This window comes from Pan paniscus, chromosome 2 (assembly GCF_029289425.2).
Source record: "Pan paniscus chromosome 2, NHGRI_mPanPan1-v2.0_pri, whole genome shotgun sequence".
Taxonomy (NCBI): Eukaryota; Metazoa; Chordata; class Mammalia; order Primates; family Hominidae; genus Pan; species Pan paniscus.
Window position 1 is genome coordinate 183,406,075 of NC_085926.1, and position 21,076 is coordinate 183,427,150.

Sequence of the window (21,076 nt, forward strand, 5' to 3'; positions counted from 1 at the left end):
AGGATCTCACTCTGTCACCCAGGCTTGAGTGCAGTGGCACGATCATAGCTCACTGCATCCTCAAGCTCCTAGACTCAAGCGATTCTTCTGCGTTGGCTTCCCAAAGTGCTGGGATTACAGGCATGAGCTACTGCACCCAGCCAAAGAGCTTTTTCTTATTGCTCTAAGATCACCAGAAAAATGTTCAGATAAGAATCCTTGGCTTTTATTGCAGCCTTAACTGGTTTGAGAATTTGATGAAAATTCTGGACCCCTCCCCAGGACACCCAACATTTTGCATGCAACTTCACGGCCTCTTACTTCCATACCCCAGATCAACATAAACTCTTGAAGGAAGTGCTGTCCAACAGAAATACAACATGAGGCCGGGCACAGTGGCTCATACCTGTAATCCCAGCACTTTGGGAGGCTGAAGTGAGAGGATTGCTTGAGCCCAGGAGTTCAAGACCAGCCTGGGCAACATGGTGAGACTCTATCTCTACAAAAAAATTAAAAATTAAGCACGTGTGGTGGCACACACCTGTAGTCTCAGCTACTTGAGAGGCTGAGTGGAGGATTGCTTGTGCCTGGGGGGTTACGGCTGCAGTGAGCTGCATGCCAGCCTGGGCAACACAGCGAGACCCTGTCAAAAAAAAAAAAAAAAAAGCTATGTGCAGTGGCTCATGCCTGTAATCCCAGCACTTTGGGAGGCCGAGATGGGTGGATCACCTGAGGTCAGGAGTTCAAGACAAGCCTGGCCAACATGGCGAAACCCTGTCTCTACTAAAAATACAAAAATTAGCCAAGAGTGGTGGCGCATGCCTGTAATCCCAGCTCCTGAGGAGGCTGAGGCAGGAGAATCGCTTGAACCTGGGAGGTGGAGGTTGCAGTGAGCCGAGATTGCACCACTGCACTCCAGCCTGGGTGACAGAGTGAGACTCTTTCTCAAAAATAAATAAATAATAAAATAAAATAAAATTTAAATTAAAAATAAAATTTAAAACTTGCGGCCCTAAAAGTTTACCTCCTAAATGTAGTTTTAATCATTTACCTCTCCCCTTTTTCCATCCACTTCTACCTTTTCAGTTTCCATAGATTTAAAATAGCCATCTAGGTATGAGGATGGATTCTGGGAAAGGAGAAATGGGAGAAGCTTTGAGACTCTGAAAGAGAGAGCCACTGTGGAAAGCTACTAAGCCCGAGGCAGGAGATTCCAGCAAAGGAGTCTTTGTTTGGGATCTGACCTACTGCATTTCTGAAGGTTTTCATTCAGTGTTGGCCCGAAAGCTGATATTTAGAGAATAAGCCCCAGCCATCAAAATTCCCATCTCATTTTCTTATGAGACTCCAGCTGTGCCTGGGGACTGAAGCGTATTAGGTTTATAGTTCAGGGTCTCCTGGATTAAATAAAAGGAAGAGGACTAACTGTTTGGGGCACACAGATTTGAATGGGACATAGCTGTTTTTCCAGCCATAATAGAAATAAAGTCACTACCCATCTTTTCTATAGTATACGCAATTTACAAAATGCTTTACTTATGTTTTATTACATAATAGCCTGAGGTCAATATTATTTTGATCTTCCTTTTGCATGCAATGACCCACGCTCAGAGAGGTTAGGTAATTGGAGCTGGCTTTGAACCCAAGGAGTTGGATTGGCCTACATAATGCTCCCCCAGTGAACACCCTGCCCAGGCCACCACCCCATGCCCATTCACAGGCACTTACCTGTAATTCTCCCCAGCCATCCATCGTACATCTCTCCAACAAACCCAGATATGTGGGCTCCTAAACTTACTCCAATCATGTAAATGTCATCAAGAGAAGCTCCTTCTGCCTGGAATTTCAAGAGGTCCATCATTGTAAATTGTAAGGGGCCAAGGAATTAACATTTGTAGAAATTTCCTGGCTGTTGACCTTGGAGAAGTAATTCTAAGCACCTTACATCTATTATCTCATTTAAAGGTCACAACATCCATGCAAAGTAAATACTATTCTTTTGATTATGCAGATGAGGAAACTGGGGCCCTAAGTTGAAGTCATCTGCCCCAGATCAGGCAGCTGGGGAGAAAGCAGAGCAGGATTCAAAATAGTCTGTCTGCTGGGCACAGTGGCCCACGCCTGTAATCCCAGCCCTGTGGGAGGCCGAGGCGGGCAGATCACCTGAGGTCGGGAGTTCGAGGCTAGCCTGACCAACATGGAGAAACCCCGTCTTTACTAAAAATACAAAATTAGCCGGGCGCAGTGGCTCACGCCTGTAATCCCAGCACTTTGGAAGGCCAAGGCAGGTGGATCACGATGTCAGGAGATCAAGACCATCCTGGCCAACATGGTGAAACCCCGTCTCTACTAAAAATACAAAAATTAGCTGGGCATGGTGGCGTGTACCTGTAGTCCCAGCTACTCGGGGGGCTGAGGCAAGAGAATCGCTGAACCCGGTAGGCAGAGGTTGCGGTGAGCTGAAATCACACCACTGCACTCCAGCCTGGTAACAGAACGAGATTCCGTCTCAAAAAAAAAAAAAAAGAAGTTGAGGAAGCTCTAGGCATTTAAACCAAGAAATCCTAGACAGAACCTCTCCTACCTGTAAGACACCTTTATTGTGAGCTAGAAAAAAATGTCCCTTCCTCAAGACACTTTGTCATCATCTGGTGGAAATTTATCATAATAAATATATAAATCTATAATGTCACAATGACAAGGGTGCTCCCTCAGATGGGTGCCCTGTGCAGTGCACAGCCTAACAAACATACCTATGGACATTTTGCACAGCCCCTCATCTCACCTTCCCTGGGGCTTATTCACATTTGCAAAATGTTGCAATATAGGCCTCCTGCTCACTGTAGCTATCTCTTGGCTTTAAGCCCTCAGATAATGGGCCAGTTTCAACTTAGCTCTGAATCATCTTTGAGAATTCTCTTACCAACATCTGGTCAATAAATTCCTTCAAGACCATGGCTACTTTTCTGGTCTTACTAGAGGCATGGGTGTATATTAAAGTTGTAGCTCCTCGATTCCAATCAACAACAACTACGTTCATGTCTTCAACAGAGAGCAAACCCTTTACTAAGTCATCCATCCAAACAGGAGGGGAGCCTGTTGGCCTGAATCCGTGGACAATGAAGGTGGTTTTCTTGGTCACATTCAAGTTCCCAAAAGCTGAGGAGTTGATGGTTTGTGCGCAGGTCAGGTTTCTCCTCGTGTAGAGCATCAACCTCACATTTAGTCCCGTACCAACCACTGCACTGTGAAAGCTCAGCCTGGTGAATGAAGGACATGTTTCTTCTGCGTCTGAAAATAAAAATTAGATGGCATCACGACAGGTCTTTCCTTAGCTGGGCATCAAGCAAGAGTGCTGCTCCATATTTGTAGGAGTTCTTCTTATGTTCCTGATAAGACCTGGCTAAGGGCTGGATCCAGTTGAATGAAGTTGCAAAATCATATATACATACTTTGAGACAGGGTCTCACTCTCACCCAGGCTGGAGTGCAGTGGTGCAATATCAGCTCACTATAACTTCCACCTCCCAGGCTCAAGCAATTCTCCCACCTCAGCCTCCTTGAGTAGCTGGGACTACAGGCGCATGCCATCATGGCCGGCTAATTTGTGTATTTTTTGATAGAGATGGGGTTTCACCATGTTGGCCAGGCTGATCTCAAACTCTTTTGACCTCAAGTGATCCACTCACCTCGGCCTCCCAAAGTGGTAGGATTACAGGCCTGAGCCCACCGCACCTGGCTGCCAAATCATATTTGTTTTTTTGTTTTTGTTTTTGTTTTGGAGACAGAGTCTCACTCTGTCGCCCAGGCCGGAGTGCAGTGGTGCAATCTCAGCTCACTGCAACCTCCGCCTCCCGGGTTCAAGTGATTCTCATGCCTCAGCCTCCCAAGTAGCTGGGATTACAGGCGTCCACCACAACACCGGGCTAATTTTTGTATTTTTAGAAGAGATGAGGTTTCACCATGTTGGCCAGGCTGGTCTCGAACTCCTGACCTCAGGTGATCTGCCCACCTCGGCCTCCCAAGGTGCTGGGATTACAGGCATGAGCCACCGTGCCCTGCCAACAAAATCATATTTGATCCAGAGCTTGTAAGTAGTGACCTCTTGCTTCACCAGAAAACCATTCTTCCAAATCCTATCCTCCTTCAAGATTTAACCCAAAAGCCACCTTAATGAAGCCTTCTCTGACCCTCCCAGCTATAAGTACTATCCTTTACCCTGGAACTCCCAAAACTCCCTTTATGCACCTTGTTGACGACACAATGAAAACCTACTTTCAGGCACACATTATAGATATCTATGTATATATGTGTCTATCCTGCTAGAACACAATCTCTTTGAAATGGCAGCTCATTACTTGTATATCCCTCACAGTGCCCAGCATATGGTAGAGGACTCAATAACATGTGGAACAGCAAGTCATCCCCAGCTCCAAGTGGGAGATAATGAGTATCTTCTGTAAGATACTCAGAAGAGGCAAGGCACTACCGATGGCCATTCTTGGTGGACAAGAGCAGAAAGGGAAGGCTGTTAACATGCAGTGGGCCAACAGAAGACAAGAGTGCCCTGGGAAACATCTGTCTGACTTCCTCCAATAGGAATTCAGGAAGCATTTGCTCTGGGTCCCTGTTCTCAATGAATCTTCATTTGCACATCCAGGAAGTATTCTTCATTCTAAGCCTCAGAGTAGCCTTCGTCTTGGGGTCCCTGCCCATCTTTAATAACCTGAGTCTGTTCAGTTATGCATTTATTGAAACTTTTCAAAAAGGCTCTGGTACTCAGGAGTGAGTGAAGTTTCATAATAGAATCAGCACAAAACCAACCCCCCCAAATAAATAAATATGTAAATAAATAAATAAATAAAAATTAAATGAACTTAAAGGAAATTTACACGTGGCTAAATGTTACTTGTTGGTTACACTTAAATTAATGGTTTTTATCGTTACTTAACAATTAGTGAAATTTGTTCCCAGAAAACACCATCTGTAGGATTTCTGCTTTCATGAAGTTAAAGAGACTTATTTAGGACTAAAACCTTGCCATTTTATTTATTAATTTGATATGGAGTCTTGCTCTGTTGCCCAGGCTGGAGTGCAGTGGTGCAATCTTGGCTCACTGCAAACTTCATCTCCGGGATTCAAGCGATTCTCCTGCCTCAGCCTCCCAAGTAGCTGGAATTACAGGCACCCGCCACCATGCCCAGCTAATTTTTGTATTTTTAGTAGAGACAGGGTTTCATCATGTTGGCCAAGGTGGTCTTGAACTCCTGACCTCAGGTGATCCACCTGCCTTGGCCTCCCAAAGTGTTGGGATTACAGGCGTGAGCCATCGTGCCCAGCCAAGCTTGCCATTTTAAATAATTTTTCTTGGTATCTGAAATTTATCTGCATCCTCTGTTTAGTGCTCAAAACTGCGGTTAATCAGGTAGATAAATAATCAGTGAGACTCTATCTCTTAAAAAAAAAAAAAAGTTAAGGAGGCTTTGAAATCCCTCATCCTAGAAAACAGGTGGTTAATGTTGAACCTCAAATACGCACATTCCTCCTTTTACTCTGCTTCATCAAGTAGCCTGGGTAGCGAGGCATGCTCGTGATGTAAGTATTTTCTCCATCCATTGGCCTCTTTCATTTCCTCTTCCTGTAAGTCGCATGCTCCTGGGAACATGGACTTGCCCAGTTGTTTGTAGAGCAAAACCCAGAGCAAAGAGTTGCCTGTGTAATTAGTCATCTTCTTATTGAACAGGAAGTGTCTTGGGGTAGGGCTGAGCCTCTCCTTCTTAGCTATCAGTAAGGCTGGGTTTTGTTCCTGGTTGTGCAACTGACTCCCCAGGTGGCCTGGGGAAATTATGTCATCTTTCACTTGTCGCCTATCTGCCCAAGAGAGGAATCCTGGGGAGACTAATTCTGAATGAGATCATACTTGAGAAGACAGAGATTACTTTCCCAAGAAGAGGATTGTTTAATTGTCTGGTTTTGTGTTTTGTTTTGAGACAGGGTCTTGCTCTGTCGCCCAGGCTGGAGTGCAGTGGCACGATCTCAGCTCATGCAACCTCTTCCTCCTGGGCTCAAGCAGTTCTCCCACCTCAACCTCCCAAGTAGCTGGGGCTACAAGTGCACATCACCATGTCTGGCTAATTTTTATATTTTTTGTAGAGACAGGCATTAGCTATGTTGTCCAGGCTAGTCTTGAACTCCTGGGCTCAAGTGATCCACTTGCCTCGGCCTCCCAGAGTGCTGGGATTACAGCATGAGCTTCCACGCCCAGCCTTACATAATTTCTTTTAAGTCTTAGTTATTTTTGTAATGGTTCTGTCCCCCGGAGAAGTCCATCGTAAGTATTAAGTGAAACAGATTTCCTTGTTCCTCTAAATACTAAATATTATAAAAGCTTTACATATATTATCTCTCATCCTCAGAGAATATGTGCAATTCATTCCAAAAGAATCTACTCTATCCTAGATTCTATGTCAGGTGGCATTTTAGAGGAAGAATCAGTCAGTAATGAAATAATACACACAAATAAGTATAAAACTGCTACCTGTGATATGTGTCATATAAAAGAGATAGAGTGTAAGATGAAAACTTAAATAGGGAGCTTGGTCTGGTCTGGGGATCAGGAATCTTCTTTCTCTTGCATCATCTGAAAATAATGAGTATCTAAATGCCAATAATGGGGGATTCTTTTCAAAGAATAAAAACATAACATCAAAGTACGATAATAATACAGTTGGGCAAATTCAAGTTACCCAAACTATTAAGCTTTATTTTTGTAGATTTTTTCTTTTATTACCTATACTTAATGTTTCAGGTGTTACGTCCTTTTTAATTTTAATATGCCCCTTTTACCTTTAATTCTACCAAATAATATATTCCACCAAATATATATTCCACCAAATAATATATATACACATATATACATATATACATATATATACACATATATACACATATATACATATATGCATATATACACATATATACACATATATACATATATGCATATATACACATATATACATATATACACACATATATACATATATACATATATACACATATACACATATATACATATATACATATATACACATATACATATATATACACATATATATATACATATATATATTTTTTTTTTTTTTTTTGAGACAGAGTCTTGCTCTGTTGCCAGGCTGGAGTGCAGTGGTGTGATCTTGGCTCACTGCAACCTTCACTTCCCAGGTTCAAGTGATTCCCCTGCCTGTCTCCCAAGTAGCTGGGACTACAGGTGCGCACCATCATGCCCAGCTAATTTTTGTATTTTTAGTAGAGACGGGGTTTCACCATGTTGGCCAGGATGGTCTCAATCTCTTGACCTTGTGATCCTCCCACCTCAGCCTCCCAAAGTGCTGGGATTACAGGCGTGAGCCACTGCGCCCAGCCTCAAATGATATTTTTATCATAACTGGGCTCTCTTTTTGTCAGCATTTGCCTACTGTGTCTTTATCCTTTTCACCTTCTGAATCCCTTTATTTTACAGATCTTTTTTTTTTTCTTTTTTTTTTGAGACAGAGTTTCAGTCTGTTGCCCAGGCTGGAGTGCAGTGGCGTGATCTTGGATCACTGCAACATCCGCCCCCCGGGTTCAAGCGATTCTACTGCCTCAGCCTCTTAAGTAGCTGGGATTATAGGTGCCCGCCACCATGCCAAGCTAATTTTTGTATTTTTAGTAGAGACGGGGTTTCACCTTGTTGGCCAGGCTGGTCTCAAACTCCAGACTTCAGGTGATCCACCCGCCTCAGCCTCCCAAAGTGCTGGGATCACAGGCGTGAGCCACCACGCCCGGCCGCATTTTACAGATCTTATATATAGGATCAAATTGGGTATTATTTTATGACCCACTCTCAGATCCTTTAAAAAAGATAAATGAGTATATCTATTTACATTTATTGGCATAACATATACTTGGCGTGGTGCCCATAGAAGTGCCTAAGACCTGCCTTTCAGAGAAACTTCTGGAGGAAGCACAGCTGAGTTGGCCGATAGCCTCCAGCTGCCCCACAGCATTTACATGAAGCCATGGCTCCCCATGCTGCTCCCTACCAATCACTGAGCCAGGCCAGGCAGGTCATTCCTGCCCATGTGGCACTCTCTAATTGGAAACTTTGGCTCAAGGACTCCCCATCAGTCTGGCTGAAATATTCTCGGAACTGTGCTGGGGTCTGAGGCTCTTCCTACCCAACTTTTCCTTTCTCCTCTGCTTTCTCAGGTGCCAAACTGCCTGCATGATGGTGTGAAGGCTCCCTCTGCCTATTCCCACTCCCTCCTCCTTTATCCTTCACACTTCCTGAAATAGATCTCTTGCACATCCATCCCCATCTTCTCAGAGGTCCCACATGGACACGACTGAACTGAATTCGGCAATGCTATATTTTCCAGGGTTAGTGCCTTCTAGGTTCACTATCTTTTGCTTTATGGATTGTCCTCTTGTTTTTTGTTGTTGTTTTATCAAGGGTTCTTTTGTATGTATGTGTTCTTTCTCATATTGGGAAGTTTATAGCTTGCTTTAATTCTTCTGGTAAACACCTTGATAACTCTATATGAAATATTTAAGGCTAGGCCTGGTGGCTCACTCCTGTAATCCCAGCACTTTGGGAGGCCAAGGCAGGTGGATCACCTGAGGTCAGGAGTTCAAGACCAGCCTGACCAACATGGTGAAACCCTGTCTCTACTAAAAATACAAAAATTAGCCGGGCATGGTGGCATGCGCCTGTAGTTGCAGCTACTCAGGAGGCTGAGACAGGAGAATTGTTTGAACCAGGGAGACGGAGGTTGCAGTGAGCCGAGATCTCACCACTGCATTCTAGCCTGGGCGACAGAGCAAGACTCCCTCTCAAAGAACCAAAAAAAAAAAAAAAAAAGAAATATTTAAAATCCTTTTTCATGGAATGTAGATGTGTGACCTGTATGCCAGAAGTAGACTACATGCAGAACTGTTCCAGACTGAAATATATCTATCCACACTTAATTATTCACCAATGTGCAACCCCTGACAAGCATTTCTGGGCATCTGGAAACTGGATTTCCGACTCGGAGTGCGCTGCCGACTTCTGCCATGTGCTCTGCTGCTGATCTTTGTCAGAACAGCTCTTTCCTGACTCTACTCTAGTCCTGGCGTTAGTGCCTTGAGACAATATCTAATGTTTCTTTGTTATATGTGACGAGGACATTAACACACTTAATACTTCTCCCCACTAACTGGACTTCTACCTCCTGATTTTTATTAGTTATAAAATTATTTTTGGCTCATCTGGTGATTCCTTATATAGTTTCAAAATAAATGTTTAAGCCTCTGTGTATTGATGTATCAGTCACAGAGTTTCTGTTCTATTTACTGTATCTGTTCTATCAACTCATTCTCTACCAAGAAAAATGAGAAAGTTAATACACCTATATTGCCTCTCAAATCCTCCTTGATCCTTCCTTCAGAATATATACATACACCCCTGGAAGCATGCAGTCTCTTCCCATTGTCAAATACAGTCAATTCTCATTATTTCTGGATCTTTCTTTCTTTCTTTTTGTTTGTTTGTTTGTTTGTTTGTTTGTTTGTTTGTTGAGACAGGGTCTCACTCTGTCACCCAGGCTGGAGTGCAGTGGCACAATCACAGCTCACTGCAGCCTTGACTTCCTAGGCTCAAGCAATCCTCCTGCCTCAGCCCTGAAATTGTGTGAGACTACAGGTGAGTGCCACCACACCAGGCTATTTTTTTTGAATTTTGGTAGAGATGAGGTCTTGCTATGTTGCCCAGGCTGGTCTTGAACCCCTGAGCTCAAATGATCCTCCTGCCTCAGCCTCCCAAAGTGTGGGATTATAGGCGTGAGCCACCCCACCCAGCCATATTTGTGGATTTCTTTTTGGTTTTTGGTGTTTTATTTATTTATTATTATTTTTTATTTTTGAGACAGAGTCTCACTCTGTCACCCCGGCTGGAGTGCAGGGTCATGATCTTGGCTCACTGCAACCTCCGCCTCTCAGGTTCAAGCAATTCTCCCACCTCAGTCTCCCGAGTAGCTGGGATTACAGACGTGCGCCACCACGCCTGGCTAATTTTTGTATTTTTAGTAGAGACAGGTTTTCGCCATGTTGGCCAGGCTGGTCTCAAACTCCTGGCCTCAGGTGATCTGTCCGCCTCAGCCTCCCAAAGTGCTGGGATTACAAGCGTGAGCCACCGTGCCTGGCCATATTTGTGAATTTCTTATGTGCAAATTTATTCATCACCCCAAAATCAATACTTGAGGAACCTTTTCAGTCATTCATGGACATGTGTAGAGTGGCGAAAAATTTGTGTTGCCTGACATGCATGATCTCAGCTGAGGTCAGAGAGAGCAACACTCTGCCTTCTTATTTGTTTCAGCTCTCATACTCTAAACAGGTGTCCTTTTCATGAACACTTAGGTGACAGTCACTTAGTACCACGTTTTTGGCTTCCTGTGCTTTTTCTTTTTTCTTTTTTCTTTTTTTTTTTTTTGAGACAGAGTTTTGCTCTTGTCGCCCAGGCTGGAATGCAGTGGCGAGATCTCGGCTCACTGCAACCTCCACCTCCCAGGTTCAAGCGATTCTCCTTGCTTCAGCCTCCCAAGTAGTTGGGATTACAGGCGGCTGCCACCACGTTCTGCTAATTTTTGTATTTTTAGTAAAGACAGGGTTTCACCATGTTGTCCAGGCTGGTCTCGAACTCCTGACCTCAGGTGATCCACCCACCTCAGCCTCCCAAAGTGCTGGGATTACAGGCGTAAGCCACCACACCCAGCCACTTCCTGTGCTTTTTCTTGGTTATTTCACTGTTTAAAATGGTGTCCACTCATAGGTTTATTGCAGCACTATTCACAATAGCAAAGATATGGAATCAACCTAAGTGTCTCTCAACAGATGATTGGAAAAAGAAAATATGATGTATATATACAATGGAATACTATGTGCTCATAAAAACGGATGAAATCATGTCTTTTGCAGCAACATGAATAGAACTTGAGGCCATTATCTTAAGTGAAATAACACAGACACAGAAACACAAATACTGCATGTTCTCACTTATAAAGGAGAGCTAAATAATATATCTAGGGCTGGGCATGGTGTCTCACGCCTGTAATACCAGCACTTTGGGAGGCCAAGGCAGGCAGATCACTTTGAGGTCAGGAGTTCGAGACCAGCCTGGGCAACATGGCAAAACCCCGTCTCTACTAAAAATACAAAAATTAGCTAGGCATGGTGGTACAAGCCTGTAATCCCCGCTACTCGGGAGGCTGAGGCAGGAGAATTGCTTGAACCCGGGAGGCAGAGGTTGCAGTGAGCTGAGATCACGCCACTGCACTCCAGCCTGGGCAACAGAGCAAGACTCCATCTCAAAAATAAATAAATAAATAAATAAATAAATAAATAAATAAATAAATAAAATGGTGCCCAAGCATAATGCTGAAGTGCTGTCTAATGTTTCTAAGCAGAAGAAGGCTATGATGTGCCTTAGAGAGAAAATACATGTGTTCGGTAAGCTTCATTCAAGCATGAGTTAGAGTGCTGTTGGCCATAAGTCCAATGTTAATGAATCAACAGTATATATTAAATCAGATGCCTTTAAACAGAAACACACAGAAAATTATGTACTGATCCACTGACAAAAATACTGTGACCAGAGGCTTGCAGAAAACTAACCTTGGACTTCCCCTAGGAGCAATGGTTCAGTGTTTGCTAATGCAGTGTTTGAGGCCACTTAATGGGACATAACTAACACAGCTAACGAAAACAGGCTGGATATAAAAATTATCTTCTGGACTCACGCCTGTAATCCCAGTGTTCTGGGAGGTCAAGGCAGGAGGATTGCTTAAGCCCAGGAGTTTGAGACAGCCTGGACAACATAGCAAGACTCCATATCTATTTTTTTGTAATTATCTTCTGAAACCATACTTCTCCAGTTATGTAGTTTTAGTTCTATAAAGTACATGTCCATTGCTCACTGAGTCCTTTTCCTAAGCTTCTCCCTTTACCACTAGGTGACTGGCTCTTGCTGTCTTTTTTTTTTTTTCTTTTTTTTTTTTTTTTTTTGATGCATGGTTTCTCACTCTTGTCCCCCAGGCTGGAGTGCAATGGCATGGTCTCAGCTCACTGCAACCTCCACCTCCCAGGTTCAAGTGATTCTCCTGCCTCAGCCTCCCATGTAGCTGGGATTATAGGTGCATGCCACCACGCCCAGCTAATTTTTATATTTTCAGTAGAGACAGGGTTTCACTGTGTTGACCAGGCTGGTCTCAAACTCCTGACCTCAGGTAATCCACCTGCCTCCGCCTCCCAAAGTGCTAGGATTACAAGCTTGAGCCAGCATGCCTGGCGCTCTTGCTGTCTTTCAAGGAGGGCTCATGGTTCATATAATGCCTAAATTCATTTGTATCTGGGAATAAATTCCTTAGCCTAAATAATGACCTGGCTTTGAACCATACTCTTTCCTTCAGGAAAAATCAATATTCTACTATTTTCTTGTACTGAATTCTACCCTGGAGAATGGAGAATTTTCCTCTGTTTTTTTTTTTTGTTTGTTTTGTTTTGTTTTGTTTTTTGAGATGGAGTTTCGCTCTTGTCACCCAGGCTGAAGTGCAATGGTGTGATCTCCGCTCATTGCAAACTCTGCCTCCCAAGTTCAAGTGATTCTCCTGCCTCAACCTCCCCAAGTAGCTAGGATTACAGGCGCCCACCACCACACCTGGCTAATTTTCGTATTTTTAGTAGATATGGCATTTCGCCATGTTGGCCAGGCTGGTCTTGAACTCCTGACCTCAGGTGATCCTCCTGCCTCAGCTGCCCAAGGTGCTGGGATTACAGGCATGAGTTACTGAGCCTGGGCGAGAATTTTCTCCTTTTTATGTCACTTGCATTTTTTCTACAACATACCTGAAGCATTATTTCCTTTTTCCAGAAAAACTCCCCACTGATGTAGAAGCTCCAGGATAATTCATCTGTTCCACCCGTTGTATTCTCAGTGCCAAGAACAGGGCCTGGTTCAGAGTTAGCATCAATAAATGTTGCTTGAACAAATGAATATCAACCTGCTAGCATGTTCTGCAGACATCAGATCCTCCAAAGTGTTGGGATTACAGGTGCAAGCCACTGCACCCGGCCTCATTCTTTAAATATTCATTTCTGTTGGTATTTCTAAAGTCATCAGATACTTGTATGCCTTCAGAAAGCAAAATCCTTTTGAGTTATGTTATTGTTATGGTACAAAGTCAAGGTTGTTCAGAGGTAGAGCAACAGAGCACATATAACCAGTGACCACAGAACATGTTAAACTGGTTTTTAAAGCTTAACTTCTTCTATTTGAGTTTATCTGAAACAGGAGAAATTTTGCCTGTCCTTTTCAGACTACTGTGAAATTCAATTACTCTGAAATGCCATTTCCTGTTGACAGTTGGAAAATTACAGTTGGATGAGTGGTGTTTCCAATATCCTTTGATAAGGAATTCAGACTCCTATTTAGAGCAGGCATGATTATCATGTATTCCCTTCTATCTCTTAAAAGAAAAGAAACATATCCAAGTAGGATACCAGGGCAATCTCACTGTAACTTCTTTAGCATAATTGTGCCTGAGATGTTTTCTTGCAATTTAATGCATGGTCGCCTGCAGGTCAAACCTGGTCATGCCCATTTATATATTGTCCATGGCTACTTTCCTGCTCTAAAGGCAGAGTTGAATGGCTATGACTAATGGCCCATAAAGCTGAAAATATTTACTATCTGGCTCCTTACAGAAAATGTTTGCCAACCCTAGTCTAATGTCCTAAATACAAATACAGGCCAAGTGCGGGTGGTTCACACCTGTCATCCCAGCACTTTGGGAGGGTCCCTTGATGTGAGGAGTGGGAGACCAGCCTGGGCAACATAGTGAGATCCCATCTCTACAAAACAAAAAAAACAAAAAAACACATCTTTGGAAACAGCATGAGTTTTGGAGTCAGACCTAGGTTTGACGTCCAACTCCACTGCCTATTAGCTATGTGACCCCTGGTAATTAATTGCCTAACCTCTCTGGGCCTCAGCTTTGCATCTGTAAAATAATCATAATAGGCCAGGCACAGCGGCTCACGCCTGTAATCCCAGCACTTTGGGAGGCTGACGCGGGCGGATCACCTGAGGTCAGGAGTTTGAGACCAGCCTGGCCTACATGGTGAAACCCCATCTCTACTAAAAATACAAACAAAAAAAAAAAATTAGCTGGGTGTGGTGGCACATGCCTGTAATCCCAGCTACTTGGGAGGCTGAGGCAGGAGGATTTCTTGAACCCAGGAGGCAGAGTTTGCAGTGAGTCGAGACACAGCCACTGCACTCCAGGCTGGGTGACAGAGTGAGATTCTGTCTCAAAAATAAATAAATAAAAATAAATAAAAATACAAAAATTAGCCGGATGTGGTAGCGCACACCTGTAATCCCAGCTACTCGGGAGGCTGAGGCAGGAGAATCGCTCGAACCCAGCAGGTGGCGGTTGTGGTGGGCCAGGATTGTGCCACTGCACTCTTAGCCTGGACGACAGAGTAAGACTCCATCTCAAAAAAAAAAAAAAAAAATTATAAAACTGGGCATGGTGGTGCGGGCCTATATAGTCCCAGCTACTTGGGAGGCTGAGGCAGGAAAACCACTTGAGTCCAGGGTTCAAAGCCTGCCTGGGCAATATGGCAACACCCACCTCTTTAAAAAAAAAAAAAAAAAAAATTTCCCACTGGGTGCTGTGGCTCACGCCTGTAATCCCAACACTTTTGGAGGCCAAGGTGGGAGGATCACTTGAGCCCAAGAGTTCAAGACCCGCCTGGAACAATAAGGTGAGACCCTGTCTCTAGAAAAAATCAAAAAGTTAGCTGGGCGTAGTTGCACATGCTGGTGGTCCCAGCTACACTGAGCCTGTGGCAGAAGGTTGGCTTGCACCCAGGAAATCAAGGCTGCAGTGAGCTGTGAGCTGCGATCACACTACTGCACTCCAGCCTGGGCAACAGAGTAAGAACTTGTCTAAAAACAAACAAAAAACAAAAAAAAAAACGGCCTGTGCTGTCTCAGCTACACACTCAGCTCTGGCTTCTTAACTTCTACCTCATTTTGGAGGAATTAATTTTATTTCCCATATTTCTGACTGGAGAAAACCCTCTTCAAAGAGAGGAGACTCCTCATTCATATCCAAAGAGGCATCTGTGAAAAAAGAAGACAGAATTATGGACAGAGGCGAGGAAATTCTGATTCTACGATAGTCAATAAGCAAAGGTGGGAATTGTTTGAACCCGGGAGGTGGAGGTTACAGTGAGCCGAAATCACACCACTGCACTCCAGCCTGGGTGACAGAAAGACTCCGTCTCAAAAAAAAAAAAAGAAGGTATCTCAGACCCATCTAGACCTTGATGAAGGTGCCTTGGACCCTTTGGTCCACTGACCTCCAAACCTACATTACAGAAGTGAAATTCTGTAGGACATGTAGAAGTGAAATTCATGTAGGACAGGACAGAATTTCATGTCAATTTCACGTCCTACATGAAATTAACCTTGACGTGTAGTGCCCAGTCAGGAAGTAAAACAGCCCTGACTCATACTGCTTTTTTATCTCGAGTTTTGGTTTCTAAGGTGTGCTTGAGCTTTCTTCCCCTCCACCCCATCCCCAAACATGACATAGATGTATATTAATAACTTCTTTAGAACAGAGGTCCACAGTCAGGTTTACTGACTTGATGCTGCCTGAAAGTATTTACTGAAGGCAGGGCACGGTGGCTCACGCCTGTAATCCCAGAACTTTGGGAGGCTGAGGAGGGTGGATTGCCTGAGTTCAGGAGTTCAAGACCAGCCTGGCCAGCCTGGCCAACATGGTGAAACCCCGTCTCTACTAAAAATACAACAAATTAGCCGGGCATGGTGGCAGGCACCTGTAATCCCCAGTTACTCGGGAGGCTGAGGCAGGAGAATCGCTTGAATCTGGGAGGCAGAGGTTGCAATGAGCCGAGATCGCGCCGCTGCACTCCAGCCTTGGCAACAAGAGCAAAACTCCATCTCCAAAAAAAAAAAAAAAAAAAAAGAAGAAAGAAAGAAAGTATTTACTGAGACCCAGATAAAGATTAACAGATACATTTTCAAGTATTCTGCATGCTTGGCAATGGATGTTACTGTCTGGGATACAAGCTCATTACACGTTGATGCCGTTGATGCCAAAATGTTCACAGTAACCTATGCTTGAGCACACTCTTATGCTTGCCTGAAGACACTGTTCTGAAGGAATTTCCAAAAGTCCAAGAAATAAAAATCTGAAGTTTTTTTAGGCCAGAAACTTTGCGTTCCTCGTATTAGAAAATGAGTTGGGGCCAGGCGCAGTGGCTCAAGCCTGTAATCCCAGCATGTTGGGAGGCCGAGGCGGGCGAATCACCAGGTCAAGAGATCGAGACCATCCTGGCCAACCTGTTGAAACCCTGTCTCTACTAAAAATACAAAAATTAGCTGGGCGTGGTGGTGGGCACCGGTAGTCCCAGCTACTTGGGAGGCTGAAGCAGGAGAATTGCTAGAACCAGGGAGGCGGAGGTTGCAGTGAGCCGAGATCGCGCCACTGCGCTCCAGCCTGGCGACAGAGCGAGACTCTGTCTCACATAAAAGAAAAAACAAACAAACAAAAAAAACTCATCCTAGGTCAAGCACAGTGGCTCACACCTGTAATCCTAGCACTTTGGGAGGCCGAGGTAGGTGGATCACCTGAGGTCAGGAGTTCGAGACCAGCCTGGCCAATATGGTGAAACCCCATCTCCACTAAAAATACAAAATTAGCTAGGTGTGGTGGCACATGCCTTTAGTCCCAGCTACTTGGAAGGCTGAGGCAGGAGAATCACTTGAACCTGGGAGGCAGAGGCTACGGTGAGCCAAGATCGTGCCACTGCACTCCAACCTGGGCGAGACAGAGCAAGACTCCATCTCAGAAACAAAACAAAACAAAACAAAACAAACCGCATCCTGAGCCAGACTGTGAAAGGATTACAGTTGGACAGCGTCAAACCTGGTGAAGCGTTTGTTTTGCCAGGCATGGTGGCTCACACCCGTAATCACAGCACTTTGGGAGGCCGAGGCAGGTGGATCACAAGGTCAAGAGTTCAAGACCAGCCTGGCCAAGATGGCGAAACTCTGTCTCTACTAAAAATACAAAAATTAGCTGGGCGTGGTGGCGGGTGCCTGTAATCCCAGCTACTTGGGAGGCTGAGGCAGAGAATTGCTTGAACCCGGGAGGCAGAGGTTGCAGTGAGCTGAGATCGCACCACTGCACTCCAGCCTGGCAACAGAGTGAGACTCCATCTCAAAAAAAAAAAAAGAAAATATTTGTTTCTTTTTTACCCTGGGCAGAGACAGGCAAGAAGCATATGGGCAGGATGCCCTCTTGATTGGAAGGACATGCCTGCTTTTAACCACTGGCTGTGTTTCTTTAGGATGCAACCGAGAAAATAAATGAGATGCCAGATTTTCTCATTCTCATTTCTGAATCATGTGCATAAATATGCACATTCACACCCCCTCATTCACCTTTGCCAACTTGTTAGAGAAAGATGAGTCACCACACAGGCACAGTTCCAAATCATTCTAGAGGATTGCAAATATCTGAGGAAATAATTCTGGTTTTGGCATTAAACAATTTTTTCTGGGAAAATATCTATCTAGTTTTACAGTTGCTATGGGCCAAAATATTGATAGCAGAGTAACTTTTAAAAATACTTATGTCAAGCAGTCTTAATTTAGAACAATATTTTAAAACCTATGTTTGTTTCACCACCTGCAGCTGAAAAACCCTGAGGAATTGTTAAAAATGCAGATTCTAGGCCAGGCACAATGGTATGTGCCTGTAAGTTCCAGATACAGACAGGGCGGGAAAATTTTTGAGACAGGGTCTTGTTCAGCCAGGCTGAAGTGCAGTGGCTACTCAGAGGCACAGTCATAGCTCACTGCAGCCTCCAACTCCTGGGCTCAAGCGATCCTCCCACCTCGGCCTCCCCAAGTGCTGGGACTACAGATGTGAGCCCCTAGGACCAACCAAAAAAATTTTTAAGATGTAGATTCCAGGATCTCACTCCCAGATCTACTAAGTTTGGATTTTTGGAGGTGGAGTCTGCATTTTAATCAAGCCCTTAGGGGATTCTAGTGTACTTTAGTTTGTTAGCCATTGCTTTGTTCACTGGTAGGATTATGGCAAACATTCCTAACATTATTTCACAAAGATTAGAAAACAAAACAAACATTTCTGAAACTGAATGACTTGTATCCTTGGGATTTCTGAAGCCCATTTTAATGCTTGTTAATTTTTGAACTGCAAGCAGAAGGGAAAAACAAGAAGTCCATGTATTTGAGATTAATAATGTCTGCTACCAGATGAATATTATTCAACACCCTCCCTAATGAAAGTTCCAAGTTTATGGTTTCCTAGACACTGAGAAGACTAGAATTAGCTTATAGCTATACTATTTTTTTTCCTTCTACCTACAGAAGTTTATTCTTGTGTGTCTCTGTCTGCTGAGATTCTATCATGCAGCAGTGACAGTCTTCTAGAATCTAGCAATAAAACAAGACTTCTGAGAAGATGCTAAGGAAAAGGAAGGTCACAAAAAAATTAAGTTGCCATTTTTTTCAACTTTATAGATGGAGATACATAATGAAAGACTGGAAGAAGGTACCCACAAGCCATCTCGTGTTTTTGTGTTAGGGTTGGCCCTGACCCATTTAAGATACCTCTACATTTATATTATTATATATATTTTTTGAGATGGATTCTCACTTTGTTGCCCAGGCTGGAATGCAGAGGCTCGATCTTGGCTCACTGCAACCTCTGCCTCCCAGGTTCAAGAGATTCTCCCGTCTCAGCCTCCCGAGTAGCTGGGATAACAGGTGCATGCCACCAGGCCCGGCTAATTTTGTATTTTCAGTAGAGATGGGGTTCACCATGTTGGCCAGGCTGGTCTTGAACTCCTGACCTCAGGTGATCCACGCGCCTTGGCCTTTCAGAGTGCTGGGATTACAGGCATGAGCCACTGCGCCTGGCCATTTATCTTAATTTTTTTTAATTTAAAAATGATAATAGGCCGGGCGCGGTGGCTCATGCCTGTAATCCCAGACTTTGGAAGGCCAAGGCGGGTAGATCACAGAATTGAGACCATCCTGGCCAATGTGGTGAAACCTCATCTCTACTAAAAATACAAAATTAGCCAGGCGCAGTGGCGCACTCCTGTAGTCCCAGCTATTTGGGAGGCTGAGGCAGGAGAATCGCGTGAACCAGGGAGGGGGAGGTTGTAGTGAGCCAAGATCACACCACTGCACTCCAGCCTGGATGACAGAGCAAGACTCCATCTCAAAAAAAAAAAAAGATAATAAACATATACTTTAAAATATCGAGTTCTCAGTTAAAAATATCATCATTGGTATGATTTTAACTTACTAGAAAATCAACTTCAAAACCATATATAAAGAAAAATTTATAGGCCAGAAATCCTAATACTATTTTTCCATTTGCCTTCTAAACTTCATTCACATGCATACATACATGATTTTAACATAGTTGTAATTATAGTTTACCAACAAATTTAAGTTCTACTTTTTCTACTTTGCATTACTTTAAAAATGTTTGCTTATTTCTGCATATCATCAGAATTAGTTTAAAGGCTACTTTAAAAAAATTAAGTTGATATACTGTCTTTTATCCATTCCTGTATGTAGAAACATTTTGGTTATATCTAGTTTCAAGTTATTGCAAGTAATATAGTTAGACTTATCTCTGCATAGGAGGCTTTTTTCTTTTAAAAGTTATGCATTTAGAATAAATTCCCAGCAATGGTTTTACTAGCTTAAAGTATATGAACATTTTTACAGATCTTAATATACAACATATTTACCCTTTGCCCTTCAAAAAAATTATATCAACCTTCATTACCACAGCTATCTGAAACAAAACTGAATACCTAAAAATGTTGCAAAGTGTCAAATTTTATTTTTTTAAGCATTTCACTTTATTTTTGTTACATTATCTGGTACATTAGGGTTTTAATTTTGATTTCTTCATTATGATTCATAATTTTTAAGTTATAAGAATGCCAGGAACCATTCCAAGGAGTTTATCTATATAAAATTATGTTTTCTCTAAGAATAATTTAAATAAACTCTCAATGCATGAAAACCAACCCTCGATATATTAAATATAAGATAGATTTTTATATTTCCAGAAAATAAATCATCTCATTTCACAGAACTAGAAAGGCACAGATAAATAGGCTAAGAAAGAAAATAAGACTTCTAGATTTTTCAGCATATTTGATTGCTGTAAATAAGAAGAAATTAATTCAAAGACATAATAGCTTCTTTTATTATTGAGAAATTTTTTTCAGGATGAGAAAGTTCATCTAACCTGTATCTTTTTTTTTTTTTTTTAAGGAAATGATACAGGCTTCCTATATCTTTCTCCTTAAAAAAGACTCTATGGACTTAAGTTCACTGAAGGAAGTGGAATGATGACATGCAAAATGACAACACAACTAATTCTATTTTTTAAGCAGTTAAGAAAACCAGTTTGTAAATAACCTACCTGATCTTGACAAACACATCAAACTGATGAATAAGTAGAATCTCAACATATGGAAACTGGAGAGATCGTGTGTCACGTTCACAAGAATGATTTACTCCGCAGAGGCTTAAGAGTTTCCACTGTGGGATTTTGCTCACAGTGAGCTCAGACGACTCAGAGGTGTGGTGACAACAGGAAGTTCCCTAGGGACTGACTGCAGGCAGTCCCAACCCTTTCAGGATCTTTGACTCCTCCTCTTTTCAATAAAAGGTCACTCATTGTCTACTTTATACAATTTTGTGCATATCTTAATATTATAATCTGCATCTGCAGAATGACGAGTTCAGAATAGTTTCATTCTTCGTGGGCGGTTTATTAGTTGTTTGGCTTGGTGTGTTGAAACCAAGTGTGACTTGAGATCTTTTCCCCTTGGTTCTTGTGAATGAAATAACAAATCCAGTTTGTATCTGTTGGCCTGTATATACAAAACCAGTTTTTATGTTAATTCATACACTCATTCAT

The 21,076-nt window shown here is 42.9% G+C and overlaps 1 protein-coding gene across 1 annotated transcript in view; it reads right to left on the minus strand.

The window, feature by feature from the left end:
• The window catches only part of LIPH (lipase H), a 43,649-nt gene extending 22,783 nt beyond the window's left edge, over positions 1–20,866 (minus strand). Inside the window, exons 1-3 of the mRNA XM_003806608.4 lie at positions 20,576–20,866; positions 2,903–3,270; positions 1,708–1,816 (exon numbers count right to left, since the gene is read on the minus strand). Of these exons, the coding sequence (XP_003806656.3) occupies positions 1,708–1,816; positions 2,903–3,270; positions 20,576–20,624 (526 nt within the window). The 5' untranslated portion in view covers positions 20,625–20,866. The remainder of the gene's footprint in view (positions 1–1,707; positions 1,817–2,902; positions 3,271–20,575) is intronic.
• Between the last annotated feature and the right edge of the window lie 210 nt (positions 20,867–21,076).